This window comes from Mus caroli, unplaced genomic scaffold, assembly GCF_978045245.1.
Source record: "Mus caroli unplaced genomic scaffold, Mus_caroli_1 scaffold_12, whole genome shotgun sequence".
Lineage (NCBI taxonomy): Eukaryota > Metazoa > Chordata > Mammalia > Rodentia > Muridae > Mus > Mus caroli.
The window spans coordinates 11,584,354-11,603,485 of NW_028227267.1; the positions used below are offsets into that span (position 1 = coordinate 11,584,354).

At 47.8% G+C, this 19,132-nt stretch overlaps 1 protein-coding gene across 6 annotated transcripts in view; it reads right to left on the reverse strand.

The window, feature by feature from the left end:
- Positions 1–284: 284 nt before the first annotated feature.
- Flnb (filamin B) overlaps positions 285–19,132 on the reverse strand; it is a 134,277-nt gene continuing 115,429 nt past the window's right edge. For all 6 annotated transcript variants that reach the window (XM_021181303.2, XM_021181302.2, XM_021181301.2 and 3 more), the window contains 8 exons: positions 17,769–18,035; positions 17,046–17,183; positions 15,914–16,029; positions 12,861–12,993; positions 9,640–9,816; positions 5,840–6,058; positions 3,171–3,374; positions 285–1,540 (listed from right to left, as the gene is read on the reverse strand). In XM_021181303.2, the coding sequence (XP_021036962.1) occupies positions 1,353–1,540; positions 3,171–3,374; positions 5,840–6,058; positions 9,640–9,816; positions 12,861–12,993; positions 15,914–16,029; positions 17,046–17,183; positions 17,769–18,035 (1,442 nt within the window). In that variant the 3' untranslated portion in view covers positions 285–1,352. The remainder of the gene's footprint in view (positions 1,541–3,170; positions 3,375–5,839; positions 6,059–9,639; positions 9,817–12,860; positions 12,994–15,913; positions 16,030–17,045; positions 17,184–17,768; positions 18,036–19,132) is intronic.

Consider the following 19,132-nt stretch of genomic DNA (forward strand, 5'->3'; position numbering starts at 1 on the left):
AGAACACAGATTCCTGATGGTATCAGGCAAGAGGACTGCTTAAAAGCCATTGCCTCTACCTGGGCTCCATATCTAGGGTTCCTAAGAAGTCATGATGGTATCATGGCCCACATGTTCTCTTGAGTCCCTTGCCTGAGGCTGGCCCTGGCTTCTCAGAAAAGGACCACCCTTTGCAAGAAAAGGACTGGCCCATTGTTAAATAACATCTGCATTCAAAGAGATGGTGGGTGGAGAATGATCAGAGGCCCATACCACTGATTCTACTCCAAGAATGACAGGAAGCGTTTATGGAGCAAACATTTTATTTAATAAGTTATAAGATACACTTTCTAGTCGGTATTTGATTCCAGTTCGATCTCCGTGTCTATTCCGCCTTTCACATCCGGCTTCAGCTGCTCCAGGTCCTAACAGGTGGCTTTTAGCACCCACACTTCTCCAGCTGCTGTACCTTGGTGCGGGACACCTACTCCACCCCTGCCACATTCATGAGAACCACCACACCCCATTGTGTGTTTGTGTGTGTGTTTAACACTCGTTCCAGCCATTTGACAGCCTGACAATGCTTACACCAAAGCCTTTAGAGACCTCAGGTGGGTGCACGTGCTAGTGTCTTGGTCATTAAGGCCTCTCATGGGTCATGAGAGGGGTATCCATCCCTTCCAGCTTTTGCAAGGAGGAGGTCCTGAAATAATTTATCAGTGGTCTCTGCCATTTAGCAGCTGCAATGAACTCTGGGGGCAGCTGGCAGAGGCCCTGCATTTGGCCATGAGCACGTGCCTTCAAGGCTGTTAATAAAGAAGCAGGCAGGTACAGAATTCCAAAAATGGGGTATGGAGTGTTCTGCATGCCTTCTGCTCCAGAGCTGGCTTTAGGATGAAGTCAAAGTGATCAGGGTCCCAAGACAAAGCCCAGACATGGAGTACAATCTGGGTCAGACTTTCTTATTTGTTGTCTAGTCTTGAGGAAAGTGGGTTGCAATGTTGTTTGGCCAGTGGGGTGCAGGACCTCCTGCTGCAATGACATTCTTGTTTGGTTAATGCTTGAGTAGACTAGAAGCTTAGGAGAGCCAGTCAGTCCTGTCCATGTTCTTGTTCCGTCTGCAATGACCTTTGAACTCAAGAGTCTTGATTTGGGCAGAGGGCTCTGCACTTTTTTGGCCCCAGCTTGCTTTCTGAAGATGTCCCACATGACCTCGAGTCAAGTCTAGGGCACCAAGGCACTTGGAGTGAGCGGCAAGGTTTGGGATGGGGATGCTGGCCCACCAGCAGGCTGTGGACAATGTAAAAAATGAATTACAAACTAGCAACAAAAGCAACCGGAAGGGACACATCCAGCATTGGCTATCAGGTGCTTTAAGGCACGGTGACATGAAAGGGGCTACCGGGGATGTGCTCTTCTCCCCACTTCACAGCCAGAACGTAATCGCCCCTCTCCTTGACGACATAGGTGACATTGTATTGTTGCTTGCCCACATGCTTCATGGAGACCTCTTCACAGGGGGTGGTGGGCCCATGGACCCCAATTAACAGCATGTTGGACCCTGCGGGAGGAGAAGGTTGTTACTGACCGGACAAATCAGGACAAGCAGAGATGTGACAAAGGTAGAGAGAGATGAGGGAAAACTGGCCGAGCTGGGATGACGGCACCAGAGTCCTTTCACTGGTGGCAAAGCGTGGCCATGATCAGTAGAGACAACCTGATTTGGGTTCACATGCCAGCCCTCACACCCTCTGCTTTGGTGACCTCAGACAGGAAAACTTCTTTCTCTACCTAAACTGCAAACCAGGAAGGCCACTAGCTGCCTCTTTTTTTGCTATTTTTTTTTTTTTTTTTAAGACACAGAATCTCTGTGTAGCCCAGGCTGTCCTGGAACTGGCTCTGTAGACCAGGCTGGTCTCAAACTGAGAGATCCCCACAGCTAGCTTCACCAGCTGCCTCTTCAAGCTTCTATATGCCATAGAAGTGACTGAGTCAAACTCTTAGCACATAGAACTACAGAACTGCCAGCTGTTAGGATCTTCTTATTTTTGAGAGAGCCTTAGGGAAAGAACACTGATTCCCCCTTGGGAAAAGATCACTTCTAGGTGATCCCGTTAAGCAACCCATCCAAGGTACCTAACCACAAAGCTTTGGGAAGGAAGGAAGGAAGGAAGGAAGGAAGGAAGGAAGGAAGGAAGGAGCAACCGACTTCCAGCCCAGGTGTGCTGGGTGTTAGAGCCAGGCAACTCAGCACTGAAACCTAAGGAAATAATGTACATGTGTGTGAGGGTGTCAGAAGACCTAGAACTGGAGTTATAGACAGGGTAAGCTGCCACGGGCGTGCTGGGAATTGAACAGAGGTCCTGAAAGGAAAGTATTGGTTCAGGACCCCCAAGACCAAATTCTCAGCAAAAGGAGATGTATTCTCCCCAGAGGGACAGAGAGCAGGGAATAAGAGACAAATGCTGGAAACAGAGGAAGAGGGAGAAGAGGAAGGGAACAAAGGAGAAGGAGGAGGGGTTATCTGTTCTGGTAGACAGAGGACTGCTCCTGGATAGAAAGGAGACAGACATGTGCATAGGAAAATCTGTTTATAAAGGTAAAATGGGAAACCCCATGTTAGGATGAGGTGTTTAACTTTAATTGGGCATGTTAATTAGGTGAGCCAAGGCAGCTTTTGATAGCTAGACCTTGGTATTCAGCTCTAGGAGGAGGAAGTGGTTAAAGAAGGAACCAGACCTTGGGGGCTAGCTTTAGGAATGTAATCTACGGGTTTTCAGCAAGGCATAGGGAATGGTGGAGAAGGGCAAGGCTGACAGCGCCACACTCACAGCGTTCAAGCTGGCCAGAGTCCCTTCCAGTCCTCTGGAAGAGTAGTCAGTGCTCTGAACTGCTGAGGCATCTCTCAGCCTAAATCAACTTTAAAATCTGGGTAAAGCAACTGGTATCAGAGAAGTGGCTTAGGTAATCAATCAGTTCAACTGGTATCAGAGAAGTGGCTTAGGTAATCAGTTCACTTTGCTCATGTGGTATTAAGAGCAGATGGACAGAGGAAGAAACATAATTATTTCGAAGTCGGGGAGGGGTGGACTTTGCAGGCAATCCTAGAGTGAGGGACACTGAAATAGGAGAGAGTGTCTCGTCTATATCAGCCCAATGCTAAGCCTTCCCAGCAGACCCGTGCTGCCTACCAGCTTTGCTGCAGTCCACCAGGAAAGAACTCTTCTGGCCCACAAAAGCCTTTGAGAGCCCTGCCCCCTTGGAGGTCACTTTGCTGGCATCGGAGGACGACTTGGGAATGGCGCTATAGCACGTTTCCGTCGAGGATCTGGTCACTGACTCCACCAAGATGGATGAGGTCTCGTTGGCTGAGCCTGGGCTGACCAGACGTTGGCCTAGAACATGGGGAAGAGGGAGGTGTGAATGGCCAGGCCAATGGGTGTTTTGTGTGGAGTGTGGTCCTGTCAGCTAGGAGGCAAATATAAAAGATCCAGAAAAGCTCCAATACCTAGATACAGAAACCACTCCACCCATATTTTAGATTTGTATATACGTCTGTGGTAGAAGGTTTCGAATCCAGACCGCTGTGCATTGCCAGGTAATCAAACTGCCATGATCCATATCCACCATTGGGTTTTGGGTTACTTTTGCTTGCTTTTTCTTTTTGACAGGACCTCATTTTGCCAAAGCTTGTCTTGAATGCCTGGTCTTCCAATGAACTAGGGTTCCAGGAGTGCAGTACTAGGCCTGGCTCGCAGTCCTCACAGTTACTTTTAAAAAGAAAGGGTCAGCCAGGCGTGGTGGTGCACGCCTTTAATCCCAGCACTCGGGAGGCAGAAGCAGGTGGATTTCTGAGTTTGAGGCCAGCCTGGTCTACAGAGTGAGTTCCAGGACAGCCAGGGCTACACAGAGAAACCCTGTCTCGGAAAACCAAAAAAAAAAAAAAAAAAAAAAAGAGAGAATATTAAAAAAAAGAAAGGGTCTCACTATGTAGCTCAGACAGGCCTCAAATTTGCACTCTGCCTGCCTCGGCGTTTTGTGGTAGGTAGATGGTAAGTATATACCATCAAGCTATGTCCTTTTCTTCCTTAGGGTCTCAGGCAACTAAAATCTGGTTTTCTCGGCAAATGGACCAGGTTCAGCCATGGCTGATAAGGCCTAGTAATCCCTCCATAGGATTAAGTCCCAGTAGAATCCACATCTTCTTACTGTTGTTGTTTCTATGGAATACTTTATATAACGCAGTATAAATGGCTGGGAGAACTGAAATGGACTCTAAGCATGAGAGAGGATGACTTTCCTATCCGAGTTTTATAATTTTTCTACAATGAGTCCACATCACTTAGGTAATAGAGAATCATGTGGCACAGAAGGGACTTAGCACAGTATGTATGCATGTATGTATGTATGTATGCATGTATGTATGTATGCATGCATGCATGTATGTATGTATGCATGTATGTATGCATGCATGCATGTATGTATGTATGTATGTATGTATGTATGTATGTGGTTACCCTGAGCTTTATTGCTTGGTATTTCAATATATTTTAAGGATAGGCTTTATAAGATTTATAGATTTTAAAAAAAATTCAGAAAGTGAAGATTAGAAATGAGGCCCGAGTTAAGCCAGTATATGTTATTCCAATCTGTAAATATTTCTTCTCTGATAGAGACAGAAAGCCACCCAGCACCCTTTCCTAACTTCTTTTCTCTCTCTCACTCTAACCAATTAGCCTTCCCAGGCTGGAGCACACTGGATTCAGACGCTATTTTTTTTTTTTTTTAATGTATTGATTTAGTGTGTATGTACCTGTGTGAACTTGAGTGTCGTGTGCATGCAAGTTCCTTCTGAGGTCAGAGAACAGCGCTAGATTATCTGAAAATAGAGCTGCAGGTATCATCAGCTGCCCATGCTCTCAAACACTGAGCCGTCTCTCTAGACGCACACTGGCTTTCGAGGCTTAAATTTAAGAGTTTTCTTAGGAAGACTGCCAGGTTTTTTTGTTTTGTTTTGTTTTTCGTTTTTTCGAGACAGGGTTTTTCCGTGTGGCCCTGGCTGTCCTGGAACTCACTCTGTAGACCAGGCTGGCCTCGAACTCAGAAATCCGCCTGCCTCTGCCTCCCAAGTGCTGGGATTAAAGGCATGCACCACCACTACCCGGCAAGACTACTGTTTTTTATTTGTCATAAAAAGTTAAATTTCTTTATGCTGTGTACTGAAGAACAGAGCTATTGCTTCCCTCTGCAGAGCCCCTGGGCAATACAGCATAGGGTTGTCAGGTCTGCACTGTGAGAATAAATGAGAAATCTGCTATGCTTCTCTTCAAAAAACAATGAAAACAAGGTAAGATGGTACAAAAAAGCTGTGTGTCTACTCTCTTATTTATGTATTTACCATCCCAGGTTATTGTTTAATTTATCCTCTTCAGTAAGCTCTGTGCCAGTCCACACAAACCCCACACATTCTCACAGAATCTGTGTGATTTACAGCCCTGAAATCAACTGTCCCTGACCCTCTGCGACAGTGCTGAATTTATAGTTCTATTACATCTTAGAAGAACTTGAAGTCCGCGGAGATTCTGAGTGCATCACGGCTCTCGTGACCACTGCTCCACAGAGCTGTATTTATCTATAACCTAATATGTCGTGGCTTAAAGGAAAGCAATTACCTCTCTTCCAGGAGGGAAGGCACTCCTGCCTCAGTGCTCACAGAGCTGGTCAGCATGTGTGCTGCCCACAGGCAACCTCTTTATAGTCAAGATTAGATTTAAAACTCACCTGCGGTTGCTACTATTAGTAATTTTACAAGACTGGCTCTGCAGGGCAGAAGAGAAAAAGCAAAGAGGCTCCTCATTACCTGTCACCTTGGCCTTGAATGGACTCCTCGAGATGTGATTGGGCCCGCCATATTTGACACCAATCAGGTAATTTCCAGGAGCCATGGGAGTGTACATGACTTTGTACCCCTCTGGGATTTCCTGGCAATCCATTTTGACCTTGGATGGTCCTTCAATGGTGACAGATAATGTTCCTGGGCCTGCCTGAGTGGTGTTGATGAAGAATTCTGATTGGATACCTGGGAGAGAAGAAGTGTGATATATATGGATGGTTTTTGGGAGGGACACAGCGCCGTGAGACACACTTTTGCCCACATTAAGTGCTTGCTGTGGTAGCGTGGGAACCAACTGGCTCTATATCTGAGTTCTCGGCACAGAGAAGCAGCACAGGGTATGGGGGTGCAGCTCCCTTGTCTAGGCTAGGTTGGGAGGGTGGCTGACATTTCGCCCACTGAGTGCCTGAGCAACGCTATTGTCTCTGGGAATGTGGCTGAGGGTGAGTTGTCACTGTGAGTCTGAAGTGCTGTCCCCGGCAACAGAGCCTCTAAGGGAGGCGTGGCACTCTCTCCGACCACTCACTTCTCCTCTGGTGGAAGAGGCTGAGGAAATCTAGTCTCCCCTCCCCTTCTCCTCATCTAGACACGGCTACATCCTGTGGCTGCTCTGTGAGCTGTCAGTCCACCACCCCCTTGGCCATGAATACGGCAACAAGAGAAGCACCTGAGCAGCAACTGTGCTGACTGAGCCCCACACCAGACCCTAGGTCCTGTGTCACTCTGCAAGCACAACGTGCAGTCACAGCATTTCCTATTCCACATAGCGTTCAGGCCACGTGTAACTTGGGGCGTACTACCATAAAGTGGTGTGCTACATTCAAGCCACAGGTGCACAACTGTGTCTAGGCCCAAGAAACCACTATATGGTGGTGGGGAAAGGCACATGGGAGGATGGGGAGGAAGACTGGTATACACAAGGACAACTGTCACACCCTACTTGCAGCCTTGAGACACTTGACCTCACTGCCACGTTGTCCTGGGACAAAAAGAAAGGCAAAGAGAACATCAACTACTGACTTACCCTGGCCCCTCAACACCCTTAATCCCCTGTGCCTGTAGCCTGTAGTCCAGAGGGGTGCTAGGTAGTCAGTGGAAGCCGCTGGGATGTCACACACCAGCTCCTGTCCACTAGAAGCCCTCTAGGGGGCACCCTAGTGTAACATCTTCTAGGGGCACAGTACCTCTGCCAGAGCTGCAGATGCTAGCCCAGCTGGGAAATATTTTGGTTTAACTACAGTTCCTGGGCCAGAGAAAGAATTATTGTTCTGCTTATCAATAAGACAAAGGAGCTGTTATGGTGTGACCCCCAAACATGAGCCAGCCGTTTCTGGAAACTCCTGAGGCTGCTGTCCCAAAGACTTTCTACTTTCCCACCTTGACTCTGCTTCTGAGAAGCCCCTCCCCCAGCCTCCAGCAGCTGGGGCCACGTGGGTGAGCAGGCCACCAGCCACAAAGGGGTGGTGTGTTCAGGAAGTGGCTGTAAGATGGCTAGAACAATGTCTTGAAGGTTAGGCTGGCAAAGTTGGCCGACCTGGATAAGAGCTCTGCCCTTTTTAGTCAACCCAGAGCCCGAAAAGGCTGTGATGATGTGGACAGGGGGAAATTAGGAATTAAAAATCAAGAACTATCTGGAACCCACCCCACATCACTTTACTCCGCAGAAGTATGACTTAGATGAGATATCTGTCCATCTTATTGCCAAGGGACTGGCCCAAGATAAGACAGGAGAGAAAAAAATTCATTAGCAGACATATATCACCATCGACTGGTTATATATACCCAATATGTGATGTGTGTGGTGGCGGCCTTCCCTTCCTCCATCTGCATGCAAACCCTTAGGGCTTCTCCAAAGAGCCCTAAACTCTGTGGTCTAACTCCAGGCTTGTATCTGGAACACAGACTCCTGCCCTAAATTCTCTACATTGCCCATGGTAAGGCCTGAGTCAGACATCCAAGCCTGGCCAAGAACACAGGCAGGGCATGGGGCCCTTTGCTGGCCACGCGGATCCTTTTCTGAAAGCACTCCTCATGCTGCGACTGTGTGAACAGACATCTGTGGAAAGCCTAAGGTCAGGCAGCCTAGGCAAACAAGATGCCCTCTCTGTGAACAGAGAAATATTTACGGAGGGTACAAGTGGGTGAGTTCCAGGCCGTTTCTGGCTGGGACCAGATCCTTAGCTACAAGGCTAGAGTACAGCCTGACATCTGAGCTCCAGAAGGGTGAGAAATACCAAGAGGAAACAGAGAAAGGTTGGGACAAAGCAGCCAACAGGGGATCAGATGGCTCCTGGCCACACTGAGGCTGCTGTGGGGCTGGGCCACGGTCTGCTACTGTTCTCCTGCCAGGAGGGCCCCTCGCCTGTATGGATGCCTGGAAACCACTCTGGCATCTGGAGGGAAGGGTTTTCTGGTTTAGGACACCTCAGAAAAGCTCACTGGGGTATAGTATGAGCTTCTAGGGTCAGGAGCTAAGGGCTCTTAAACTTTAAGATCACAGACCTGGAGATGACCCTCAAGTCCTATGAACTCCCAGAGAGTGCTGGACCACTGGACCATTTTGTCTTGCTCTCCCAAAGTGCAAGGTAGATCTCATCCAAGAGCAAAGTACTGGCTCAGAATGAAGCAGGGAGTCAGGCTGGGTGTGCCAAGGGCATCTGGCAGGACCCACGCCACGGAGGGGGTGGTTTTATGGAGGGCACTGCTTTGGCCAGAGTTCCTGGTGGCATGCCAGTCCACTGGCCACTCCTAACTTGGGCAGGGCTCCTTTACCACCGAGGAGGATTTCACTTCAGGGCTGGGTTTGCTCTAAGTACAGCAAACCATGTCTTGGTGCACAGGAAAGACAATCGGTTCTGTCCCTAGTATGGCAAGGGGCAGGAAGACCAAAGATTTTCCCAACAAGCCCCAAGTAACAGCAACTAGAAGAAGTGGTGTCTTCTACACTGCGGACTTCCTCACAGATGCTTACAGGGACAGAGTCTAAGTTATTATCCCTAATGCTGACGTGATGGGCAGAGCTGAGGCCTACCTCAAGCTGACCACATACATGGCTTTTCCTTATGAAGGCCAACCAACAAGTAAAAAGGATCACCTAGAAATCTCTTTCAGATGCCCAGCGAAAAGGTGAGTTGCCCATTCAGTGAGCTCACTTCTACCAAATTAAAGCTGAACTAGGGATTTGTCTATCAAGGAATCAACCATTTGGTCAACTTGGCCGCTCTGCACCACACCAGCCCAGGGACAGGCAGCAAGTGGGAAAGCCTCCACGACTGGGTGACTGGCTAGCAGTGCTCACACCTGCAGAAGGCAGAACATGTCCATAAAGCTTGAGAGCGTCCACACCTTTTCAGCACTGTCCCCTCACTGGCAGTGAGCAGAAAATTCAAGGGGATGGATAGGCCATGCACAGGCTTGGGAGGCTGGGAGCAGGCCGCCTTTGGACCTAGGAGCTGTACCACAAACTCTGTCCAAAGAAAAGTCCTCAAAATTAATGACATTAATGATGCTGTCATCATCCTGCTATAGGGCTGAGGAACTTGCTGTAGAAAGACATCTGGGCTACAAACAAACTGTAATGAGGTATAACAATATAGACCTCAGTCTGGATTTATCCTGGTTCAAACAATGGTTCTCAATTCCTCCAAAGCCTGCATGTCTGCATTTTCCCAAGGACAGAGCACAGAAGGCCACCAGGGGCTAATGATGTCTACCTCAGCTCTCCCAGAGAGAGCTGCTCAGGTAACAAGGGAAGCAGTGTTTCTTACCTGTGGTGCCCGTCTCAAGCCCAGCACCGTAGGCTGACACTAGAGCAGGATTGCCTGCTTGGCCAGGCTCTCCAACACGTACTTTGAAAGGGCTCCCGACCACGTGGCTCCCGTTAAACTTGACATCGATCGTGTGGATGCCATTTTCATGCGGGATGAAGCGAACGGCATACTTATCTAGAAGGAGAAGATGCACATGGTAAACGTGGATGTTAAGCAGTCTGGCGTGAGCGGGGACACAGCATTGCAAGCAACCTGAGCTGGCCAGCGCTGAGTCATTTAAAGACACCATTCTGCTGGGAGCCTGGCAGCTAACACACAGATCTTAAGGCCAGCTAGCCTTACTTTGTGTCTCCCTAATCAGCCCTTTGGGAAACCCTCTGACTCTCCAGGTCTGTTATGGACTCAGGCTCCTGCCTCACAATCCACCCTTTATGAAAATGTCCACTTCTCACCACATTTCTCTGTTTGTCCACTGGAAGGGAAAAACACAGTTGCAACTGGCACTAAGGCTCTGTAATTAAGCCCAAGGCAAGCAATGTCAGCAAGTGAAGCAGTTAGCCTGTTCTGTTTTGGGTCGCAACATGTGTCAAGGTCATCTGTCAACAGATGCCTGCCTAGATTGGTCTTGCACGGCAGATCACGTGACCAGTTAGGCCCTGGCTCCTTGAGGACCCAGGCCCTCTTCTGTTTCTCTGGGACTCTCCACCGGGGAATGTTCTGGACAGTAGTCGTCAGCTACTCTTAGCTTTTGGCACTGCACTTCCCCCAGTGTTTCCCAGCTGGGTACCCACCCCCTCCCTTAAAGGCAAAATGCTTTAGGGGAAGTGAACCCCACCCCAATGTCCAGATTCAGTCTCTTACAGGATGAGGAAAATTCTTTCCCCAAGGTAAATTTATTTCTTTAGCCACAGTAAGTGACTCAGGAATGGGCATGCGTCCCAGCTCACTGGGACGGGAGCAGAGGCTCGCTAGGAGACTTATAGATTTCTTGCCTCTCAAGGCCTCTGAAAATGAAGCAGCAGGTGGTCCTGTAGCCATCTTACTACCAAGAAGGCAAGAAGCCTTGATATGAAGAAAGAATAAGGACACATTTGTGAGCCTGAGGCAGGAAGGCCTTAAGTAGGAAGTTACCTGGGCAGTATGAATTCCAGGCCAGCCTAGGCTACACAGAGAGTCTGCCTCAAGAAATAAAGCAAAGCAAAGCAGAGCAAAGCAACAAAAAGCCTTTGGGGCCTTGGAGAATTCCCACTGGTGACTGAATCAAGCCATTGTTAAACTCTACCGTAGACCACAAACTAGACACTTCTATGAATTACTGGCCCTCATGACTACGTGTTCACATGAGCTGGTAGTCTATGACTGCAGTAACACCCCAATTATGACATGCTAGGAATGATCTGGGACTTCAGAGGCTGCCTGGACCAAGGACAAACTTCATGTAACACATGGAGAGCTAATAAACACCACCACCTGGCTATGTGGGAGACACTCCAATTAAGAGAGAGACCCTGTTCAACCCTTGTATAGCCTCTGGGCAGATATCCTCAGTTGAGCTAACTGTTTGGGCACCTTCCTACCTATCCACCGAGATACAGGTTTGTGCATGCGTGTGCTTGAATACCTGGAGTTTGGAGGCCAGAGGCCGACATTGGTTTTCTTCTTCAGGGACTCTCCATCTCATTTTTTGAGGCAGGTTCTCTCCTGAATCTGGAGCCCACTGATGTGTTTAGACTGACTGGCTAGCTAGCAAGCCTCTGGTCTCTCCCCATAGCCCCCGGGATCACAGTTAGGTAGGTGTCTGGCTAGATCAAACTCAGGTCCTTGTGTTTGTACTTTACTGACTGAACCATCTCATTCTCTATGGTATGGCCTTATGTTAGCCAAGATGCCGTCAAGGCACCATCTTCCATTTGTCTTTTCTGTCCAATGAGAGAAACGTACATAGCTGTTCATGCATGTTCTAGACCAGTGGCTCTCAACCTTCCTAGTACTGCAATCTTTTAGTATAGTTCCTCATGTTGTGGTGACACCCCCCCCACCATAAACTTTTTTTTGTTGCTACTTTATAATGGTAATTTTGTTACTGCTATGAATCATAACGTAAATAGCTGGGTTTTCCATAGGCAAGCTCTACGAAAGGGGCATTTGAATCCCACAGGGGTCATGACCCATAGATTAAGAAGTGCTGCTCTACACCCGACTGCTCTTCCGAAGGTCCAGAGTTCAAATCCCAGCAACCACATGGTGGCTCACAACCATCCGCAACGAGATCTGGCGCCCTCTTCTGGAGTGTCTGAAGACAGCTACAGTGTACTTACATATAATAAATAAATCTTTAAAAAAAAAAAAAGAAGTGCTGCTCTAGATTTCCACCCTCAGTGGACACAGGTGAGCACACGGCAAATGCCCAACAGCAGCAGGTGTCATCAAAGACCACACTGGCAGAGCTCTCCTGACCTTGCCAAAGCACAAAGAGCCCTACCCACTCTCCCATGCCACTATCTGCTTCTTAGTTTTCTTAGGTTATCACTGAGGGCTGTCTCTAATTTGCAGCCTTATTCAGACTAGTTTAGCCAGTTGATTTTTTTTTTATTGTTTGTCTATTTTTATTGTTGTTGTTTTGTTTTTGAGACAGAGTCTTGCTTTGTAGCCCAGGTTGGCCTTGAACTTGAAGTCCTCCTGCTTCAGTTTTTCAGATGCTAGATTAAAGATATGTACCAACTCGAGTGGTGTTTTGAGGGGTAAAACTGTATATTCACCAGCTTTAGCTTCCTGCCAAATCCCTAACGTATAATAAACGCTCACTGACAGAATGGCCTCTTTAAAGTTGATTGACATCAGAGTCCCATAAATCTGAGGTATTAAGCCCTAGAGTCTTAGATTCTCTTGGAGGATGGTAAGATTGAACTATCCTTCCTCGTGTCATAAAGTCAACAATATAATAAAGCTGTAAGGTTTATTAAAATAAAAGTTGTTATTAATGTCATGTAAAAGGAACCTGATAAAAGTCACAGAAAATAAAGCAGATCTTGTTTAGAGAAACTAGAAGAAAGGGGTATTGCTGTCACATAGAGAGTCTCTGTGTCCCTGGCAAACGTGTCTACCCTATTTTAGAAACGATGTCTGGCAGCAGTGAAAGAGCTTGACTCTCAGGCCCAGCTGTGGAGCACGGCCAGGAGCACTGGCGTGGAGACCCCGCTGGCAGCCTGGCTGCTTACCTGGCTCCAGTTCAGACACGTGGCACTCCTCCACGGCTCCTGAGGGGCTGTGCACCTTTGCATCAATCTTCCCTTTCGCACCATTCAACCTTATAGCAAAGGATGCTGGCTGGTTAACTTTTAATCCTGATTCCTGAGAATTCAATAAATCAGACAGGTTATGGTACCCCGTGTTCCTGCTCACCAGCACACAATGACCCAAGGGAGGCTCCAGGAGGAAATTCTCACAGAACAGGCTTGAATATCCCCATCTGTAATACCTGACAACAAAACGGGGCAGCCTTTGCCTCCACGTTTCTACCAGTAAACAGAAACACACACTGCACCCTTATGTTCAAACACGCAGGATTGGGGAGCTGCTGTGGGGATAGGAGACTTGAGATACTCCAGACAAGAGAATATCCCAGACAAGATCTGCACAGGCCAAAACCCCTGGTTGTCCCAGCTAAGCTGCCGCTGCTGCCTCATTATCATCACCACCACCACCATCATCATGATTATCATCACCAAATTCCTTTTTAGGAGGAGTCTGGGTGCAGTGTTCATGACACGAGCTGAATTTTATGTCATTGCTTTTGTTGTTAATGTGTTTTAAATTAAGTGCAGGAATAGGTAGCACTCTTGATAAATTGCAGAGCAACGCACGCAAAGGTTGAACTTTGCTTAATTACTTTCTTCAAGTAGTAAAACGACGTTGTTAAATCTGAATCTCAAATTTCCTTGTTTGCAAAATGGACAAACTACCTGACCCTATCTGAGAGACTGGTTATGAAGAACACATGAAATGATGCTCCAAAAATGTCAGCGCGTTGTTAAGTATGAATCGTATTTAGAAGTTGCCCCTGCAACTCTGAGAAGTGTGGCCTTTGTCTTCTCTCACTGGTAGCGTGCCTTAGAAAGTGCACATTCTTGGCGGGAGGAGCTTAGGCACTAGGTACTCAGAACTAAGCAACTGCTATGATTATGAATGGCCCACACTATCCAGGAAAGTAAGATTTTAACATGCCCCAGCTTTGGCTTAAACTTGAAGGAACAGCCATTCCTCAGATGCAGCAGGGCTGTATGCAAAGGAGCTACCCAGGAGTGTGGTTAAAATGCAGATTTTGTTTTTGTTTTATTCGAAACAGGGTTTCTCTGTGTAGCCCTAGCTGTCCTGGAACTCACTCTGTAGACCAGGGTGGCCTTGAACTCAGAAATCCGTCTGCCTCTGCCTCCCAAGTGCTGGGAGTAAAGGCGTGCGCCACCACGTCTGACTAAAATGCAGATTTTGACAATGGTTCTAGAAATGCCTAGGGAAGGCTCGGCACTGGTGCACGGACTGCCTCGCTACAGCAGGTCCGAACAGCACTGTGTTCCCTGGGCTAGTCCAGAGCCACAGATGGAAACCGACCAATTTAAAGCACTTTAAATTTCGTAACAAAAATTCGCTTTCTCTAGCAGCATCTTAATTGGGCAGCCACATGTGGTTCGTGACTATTAAACCACACTGTGACGATTAGTGAACGCAGAATGTTCTACGAACTCTGCTGCTTGGAGGTTACAGCCTGGGAGGGAGGCCATAATACAAACTTAAGGACTCTTTAATTTCCAGGAAACCCCCACTTTGTCCCCTCCCCGACAAAATGCCAGCCAACTCCACTTTTTCTATGAAGCCCCAAAAAGCCAGATAAAACAAAACGCGCTCCTCACGTCTATCTAGTACCAGATATTGTTCAGGCCTCCGCTGAGGCGCTGATAAATAATTTACATATCCCTCAGTGCAGAGGGGTTCATACTTACAGAAATACTTATGAGCAAACCTTGACAGGAGGACTCAACAGAAGTGCTGGGGAGGAGCAATCACTTCTGTTACCTGAGTCTGTTGCCGCTAAAGCCTCAAGAGGGCGAGAAAAGCTTCTGAAGATCTAAAGGCAGCTCTCTGCCTCTCTGCCCCCCACAAGTGCTGCCTTTATCGCCCTCTATAGGCTTTAGCTAAGTCGGCCACAAAACAAACTCCTGTTAAGAAGCCTTTAAATGAAACACAAGAAAAACATCTACACCAAGGCGACCAGTTAGGACCTCTGGGCTCTCCCACTGAGACTCACCAATCACAGTCTGGGTCTCTAACTAGCAGCAATCCATTGTCTCAACATAAGACAGAATCTCAATGTAAATAAATCAAAAGTGGGCAGCTACTTGCTGTATCATCCATTCCAAATGCCAGATTGGATTCTAATCCAAGTACTTTTAAGAACTGGAATAGCTAAAGGCTATTTAGAAACGGCATTAACTGGAAACTGGTTTTGGGTATTTGGGCATTATTGTATAACCTATTTGCTGCTTCGAATTCAAACACGTTCAGTGTCCCAAGCTGATGCCTCCTTAGTGGCTCTCAGTGTGGCTCTGGTGCTAATGTAAGTGTGTGTGTGCACGTGCACCTGTGGTGATGCTAAGTGCACAATCTCAGGGGAGCAGGTTTTTGGGGACAGAGCCCTCACTCTTGCCAACTCATACTAGATGGTTCCTGGCTAGAATCACTCTGGACCATCTTTAAAATTAAGTCAAGAGAAGTTGCCCATTTGGGTGTTGCAAAAATTTACTTAAGTGACATTGATAAGTTCTCAAGATAGTCCCCTGTACACTTATCATAAACAAATCACCGTAATTACACACCAAAAATGCTGTTAGCTTTAGGGGAAGAAAGCCAACAATCATCACAGGTACAAGTCACTAGACTGTCAGGATTGTCTATTCTGTTTTGAAATCTGCCCTGCTCCCTCAACCAATGATTAACAGGCTTCCTTTGTTTCTTCTGAATAAATATTTAAAAGCAAACTTGTCCCTCACTGGTAAGATATACTGTTTATCAAGTCTGTTTGAGCTTGCTCAAACTGACACCTGAGGGCATAAGGAGGTGACCCTGCCATAGGACTGCTACCCCATGAATGGCAACACCTGGGTGCCAACTCTCAACAGGACTTGGTACCCAGGACAGGATTAATGTGGTCTCAGGAGTCCAGGGGTCTCACTGGTTGGCCTGTGGCCAAGGAGACAGATGCTTCCTTGTGCCTCACCTGAAGGCTCAGAACAGTGAGGCAGCGAGCGTCGTCTGAGGGCGCGATGACGGGCACCAGGTAAGGGCTGTCCGGAATGTGCTCGTCGTTGAACTTGATAGACACCTCGTAGTTACCTGTTGGGATAGGAAAGCCCCGCCATTTCAGAGAGTTCAGAAAAGGTATTTCCATAGTGGCCATGGGCTTAAGCTGGGCTCAAATGTCTTCAGAGACTAGCAGTGCTTAATGTAAGGCCACAACTGACTAACTGACTAACACCCAGATGGTAGGGTTTTATTAGTTAAGTAAGGACAGAGATTCTTGACCTGGGTCCACAGAGCCATCTGTCTATAGAATCCACCCAGCCATCGCAGCAAGTGCGAAGCATCTGTGCCGCGTATTGCCAATATCACGCATTACACATCACAGGATCTATTCCACTGTATGCATTGGAACCAACTTGACAGCATCATGCACACTCATCAGTACTTTGAAAGTAAGACCATCAACGTACTTTTGGCAAACTTTATCATAATTTAATATACTAATAAAGTCACATGTACTCTACTGCTATGTATTTGATAACTATACTTTAATATAGTTTTATTTAAGACGATGTTCACTTTGTAGCCCAGGTCAGCCTGGAGTTCACACTGTCTGGTTCACACTCCTAGCAATCAACCTCCCAGGTGTCATGGGATATACACTATATCTGCATTTACAACTGTATTTTAATAAAATTGATTACTTTTATGATTTGATGTACTTTATATTGTATATGCCAAAAAAAGTATGGTGAGGACAGGTCTTATCAGATGTCCAAAGGGTCTCAGGGACACCAAAGGTGACAAATCTCTGCTCTAGATTCTCAGGTGCTGAAGCAGTCAACCCAGCTCTGGGTCACTCGAGGGGCATCTGGAGGGGCAGTGGGCAGAATGCAGCATTTGAAAGCAAGCAAGCAAGCAGAGCTATCAGTAAAAGGCAAGACACTGATGAGAACAAAGACCCTCATCTCTTGAAGACCCGAGGCTCTCCCTTGTGCCCCCACATGCACATGCCTGTGTACCTGACCTAAGCTGATAAGTTTCTCATCCTGACAGCTAAACCATCTCTAAACAAGGAGATCGCCCTCAGTCATCCCCTGAGTACATACCGGGCTCTTGGGCAATATAAGACACACCGCATGACCCATTTTTATGGTCATCGAATGTGATCTCGGCCTTACTAGGGCCCTCAACAGCAATGGAGAGGCCGCCAGCACCTGCTTCCCGGGTCCAGATGCTGAACTCAGCTGAGAGCAAAGAAACACCTGGTTAGTGAGACAGCCCAGAGCCCCAGCCCCTCTTTCAGCTCAAGCCAACAGCATAGGTCTGGCCCTTGCCAGCACTTTCCCTTTGCCCTAGTCCCAAGCAGAACCCAGGCGAAGGCCATCATTGTGGTTTCTGAAGCACCGCCAATGACCATGAAGTTCATGTGGATTCCGGCACCAGGAACACACCCAAAACCACACCAGAAAAGGATGAATGCACTTAGACTCCTCCACACTTCTTCCTACACACAGCAGCCACTGCAGGAGGGGACCCCTCAAATCAGTTTTGCAGCGTTCTAATGAGCTGCACAGAACACTGATTCAAGAATGCACTGGAAACAGTTACTACTCTCTTTTTAAGAGACTTAATGCACACTAATGTTAGACTAGCAAAACCTGTCTAAGCCTGTTGGCTTTGTGTGAGTGACTCCCAATGTTACTTAGCTTTGAAAGCTTTGAATAAGGAATGTCCCTTACAGCCACCCACTGGAAGTTGTCTCTTTAGAGCAAGGGGTACAGTTGTACACTTACTTGTGAGTCCAGTTAAAACTTGGCCCAAATTCTTACCTGGGATGCCTGCTTCTCCCCTCTCCAGGCCAGGGCCTCCTGCCCGGACCTTGTGGGCACCCCCTTCGCCAAGGGGCCCCACGGTGAACTGGAACGGGCTTCCTGTTACGTGCTGTCCTCGGTACTTTACGCTGACAGTGTGAACACCCATCTCCTGGGGCACAAATCTGACACAGTGAGAGTTCTTTCCCATGGGCACAATCTCGGCCTCAGTGACATGGCCAGAGGGGCTGGTGACATGGGCAGACATGTCACTGCTGTTGATCTCTAAGGGTAAAAGGTTGGGAGAAAAAGTTAGGGCAAAGGCTTGAGGCCATGCAGGGCACACAGGTCACGCAGAGAAGGTTGTGGCAGGTACAGCCCAGGGGTGGGAGGTGCTTGGACTCCCCGTGGGGCTAGAGGCCTGCCTTCCTGTGACCAGCATGAAGGGGGCACTGACACGCCATTTTCTACTGAGCTATGCCAACAGCTTTCGTGGCTGGAGTCTAGTTATCTGTACATGGCAGCAGCATCACACTAGGACCTATGCTGGCAGCTGTGGCATGTAATGAAACCCACCTGTTTCTTCCTGTGTCTCTCTTACATTTATATGAGCTTATATACATATGTACGTATGTGTGTTGTCTATGAGCAAGTGTGCGACAGCATGCATGTGGATGAAGGTTAGAAGACAGCTTGCAGGAACTCTCTCCAGCCAACACGTGGGTCCTAGGAATCAAGCCTGTGTTATCAGGCTTAGCAGCAGGACCCTTAGACACTGAGCCATCTCACCGGCCCCAAGAGCCCTCATCTCTTATCGTCAAGCTCTGCTGCTTCTTTCAGGCAACAAGGTCAAAGGCATTAAGATACAAAAGTGAACACAAGCCAATTAAGTTACAAAAGTGAACACAAGCCATTTCAACGGCAAAGGAGGAACCATGCGTGAGCAAAGCTCTCAGCAATGGTCAAGAGGCCGCAGTCTCAGGAAAGCAATGCTTTTGCATACTAGCCAGCCACCTGCAACCCAGAAGAGGATGTACTCATGCTACTCCAGTTTGACTCACAGCCTCTCTAGCCGGGAGCAGGGAAGTATACTAGTCGTTAAGATGCTACTTTGTGACTAAGATCACCCAAGAGGCCCAGGTCCCAGGAACTGATAAGGTCTCCTCACTCTAACAGATGAGAGGGCATCTGGTGGTCATGAGGAGGGTGGTTCTCTGCTATCAAGTAACTGAAAAGAATGACCAAGAGCCAGAAGAGGCCTCAGACGGGACAAATGTCCACACGCGCAGATACCCGAGTTCCTCAGGTAAGAGTCGGCAGAGAGAGGAAAGGTAACTGCAAAACAGAAAGTGGGAAGCAATGTAAACTCCACATCGCAAGTT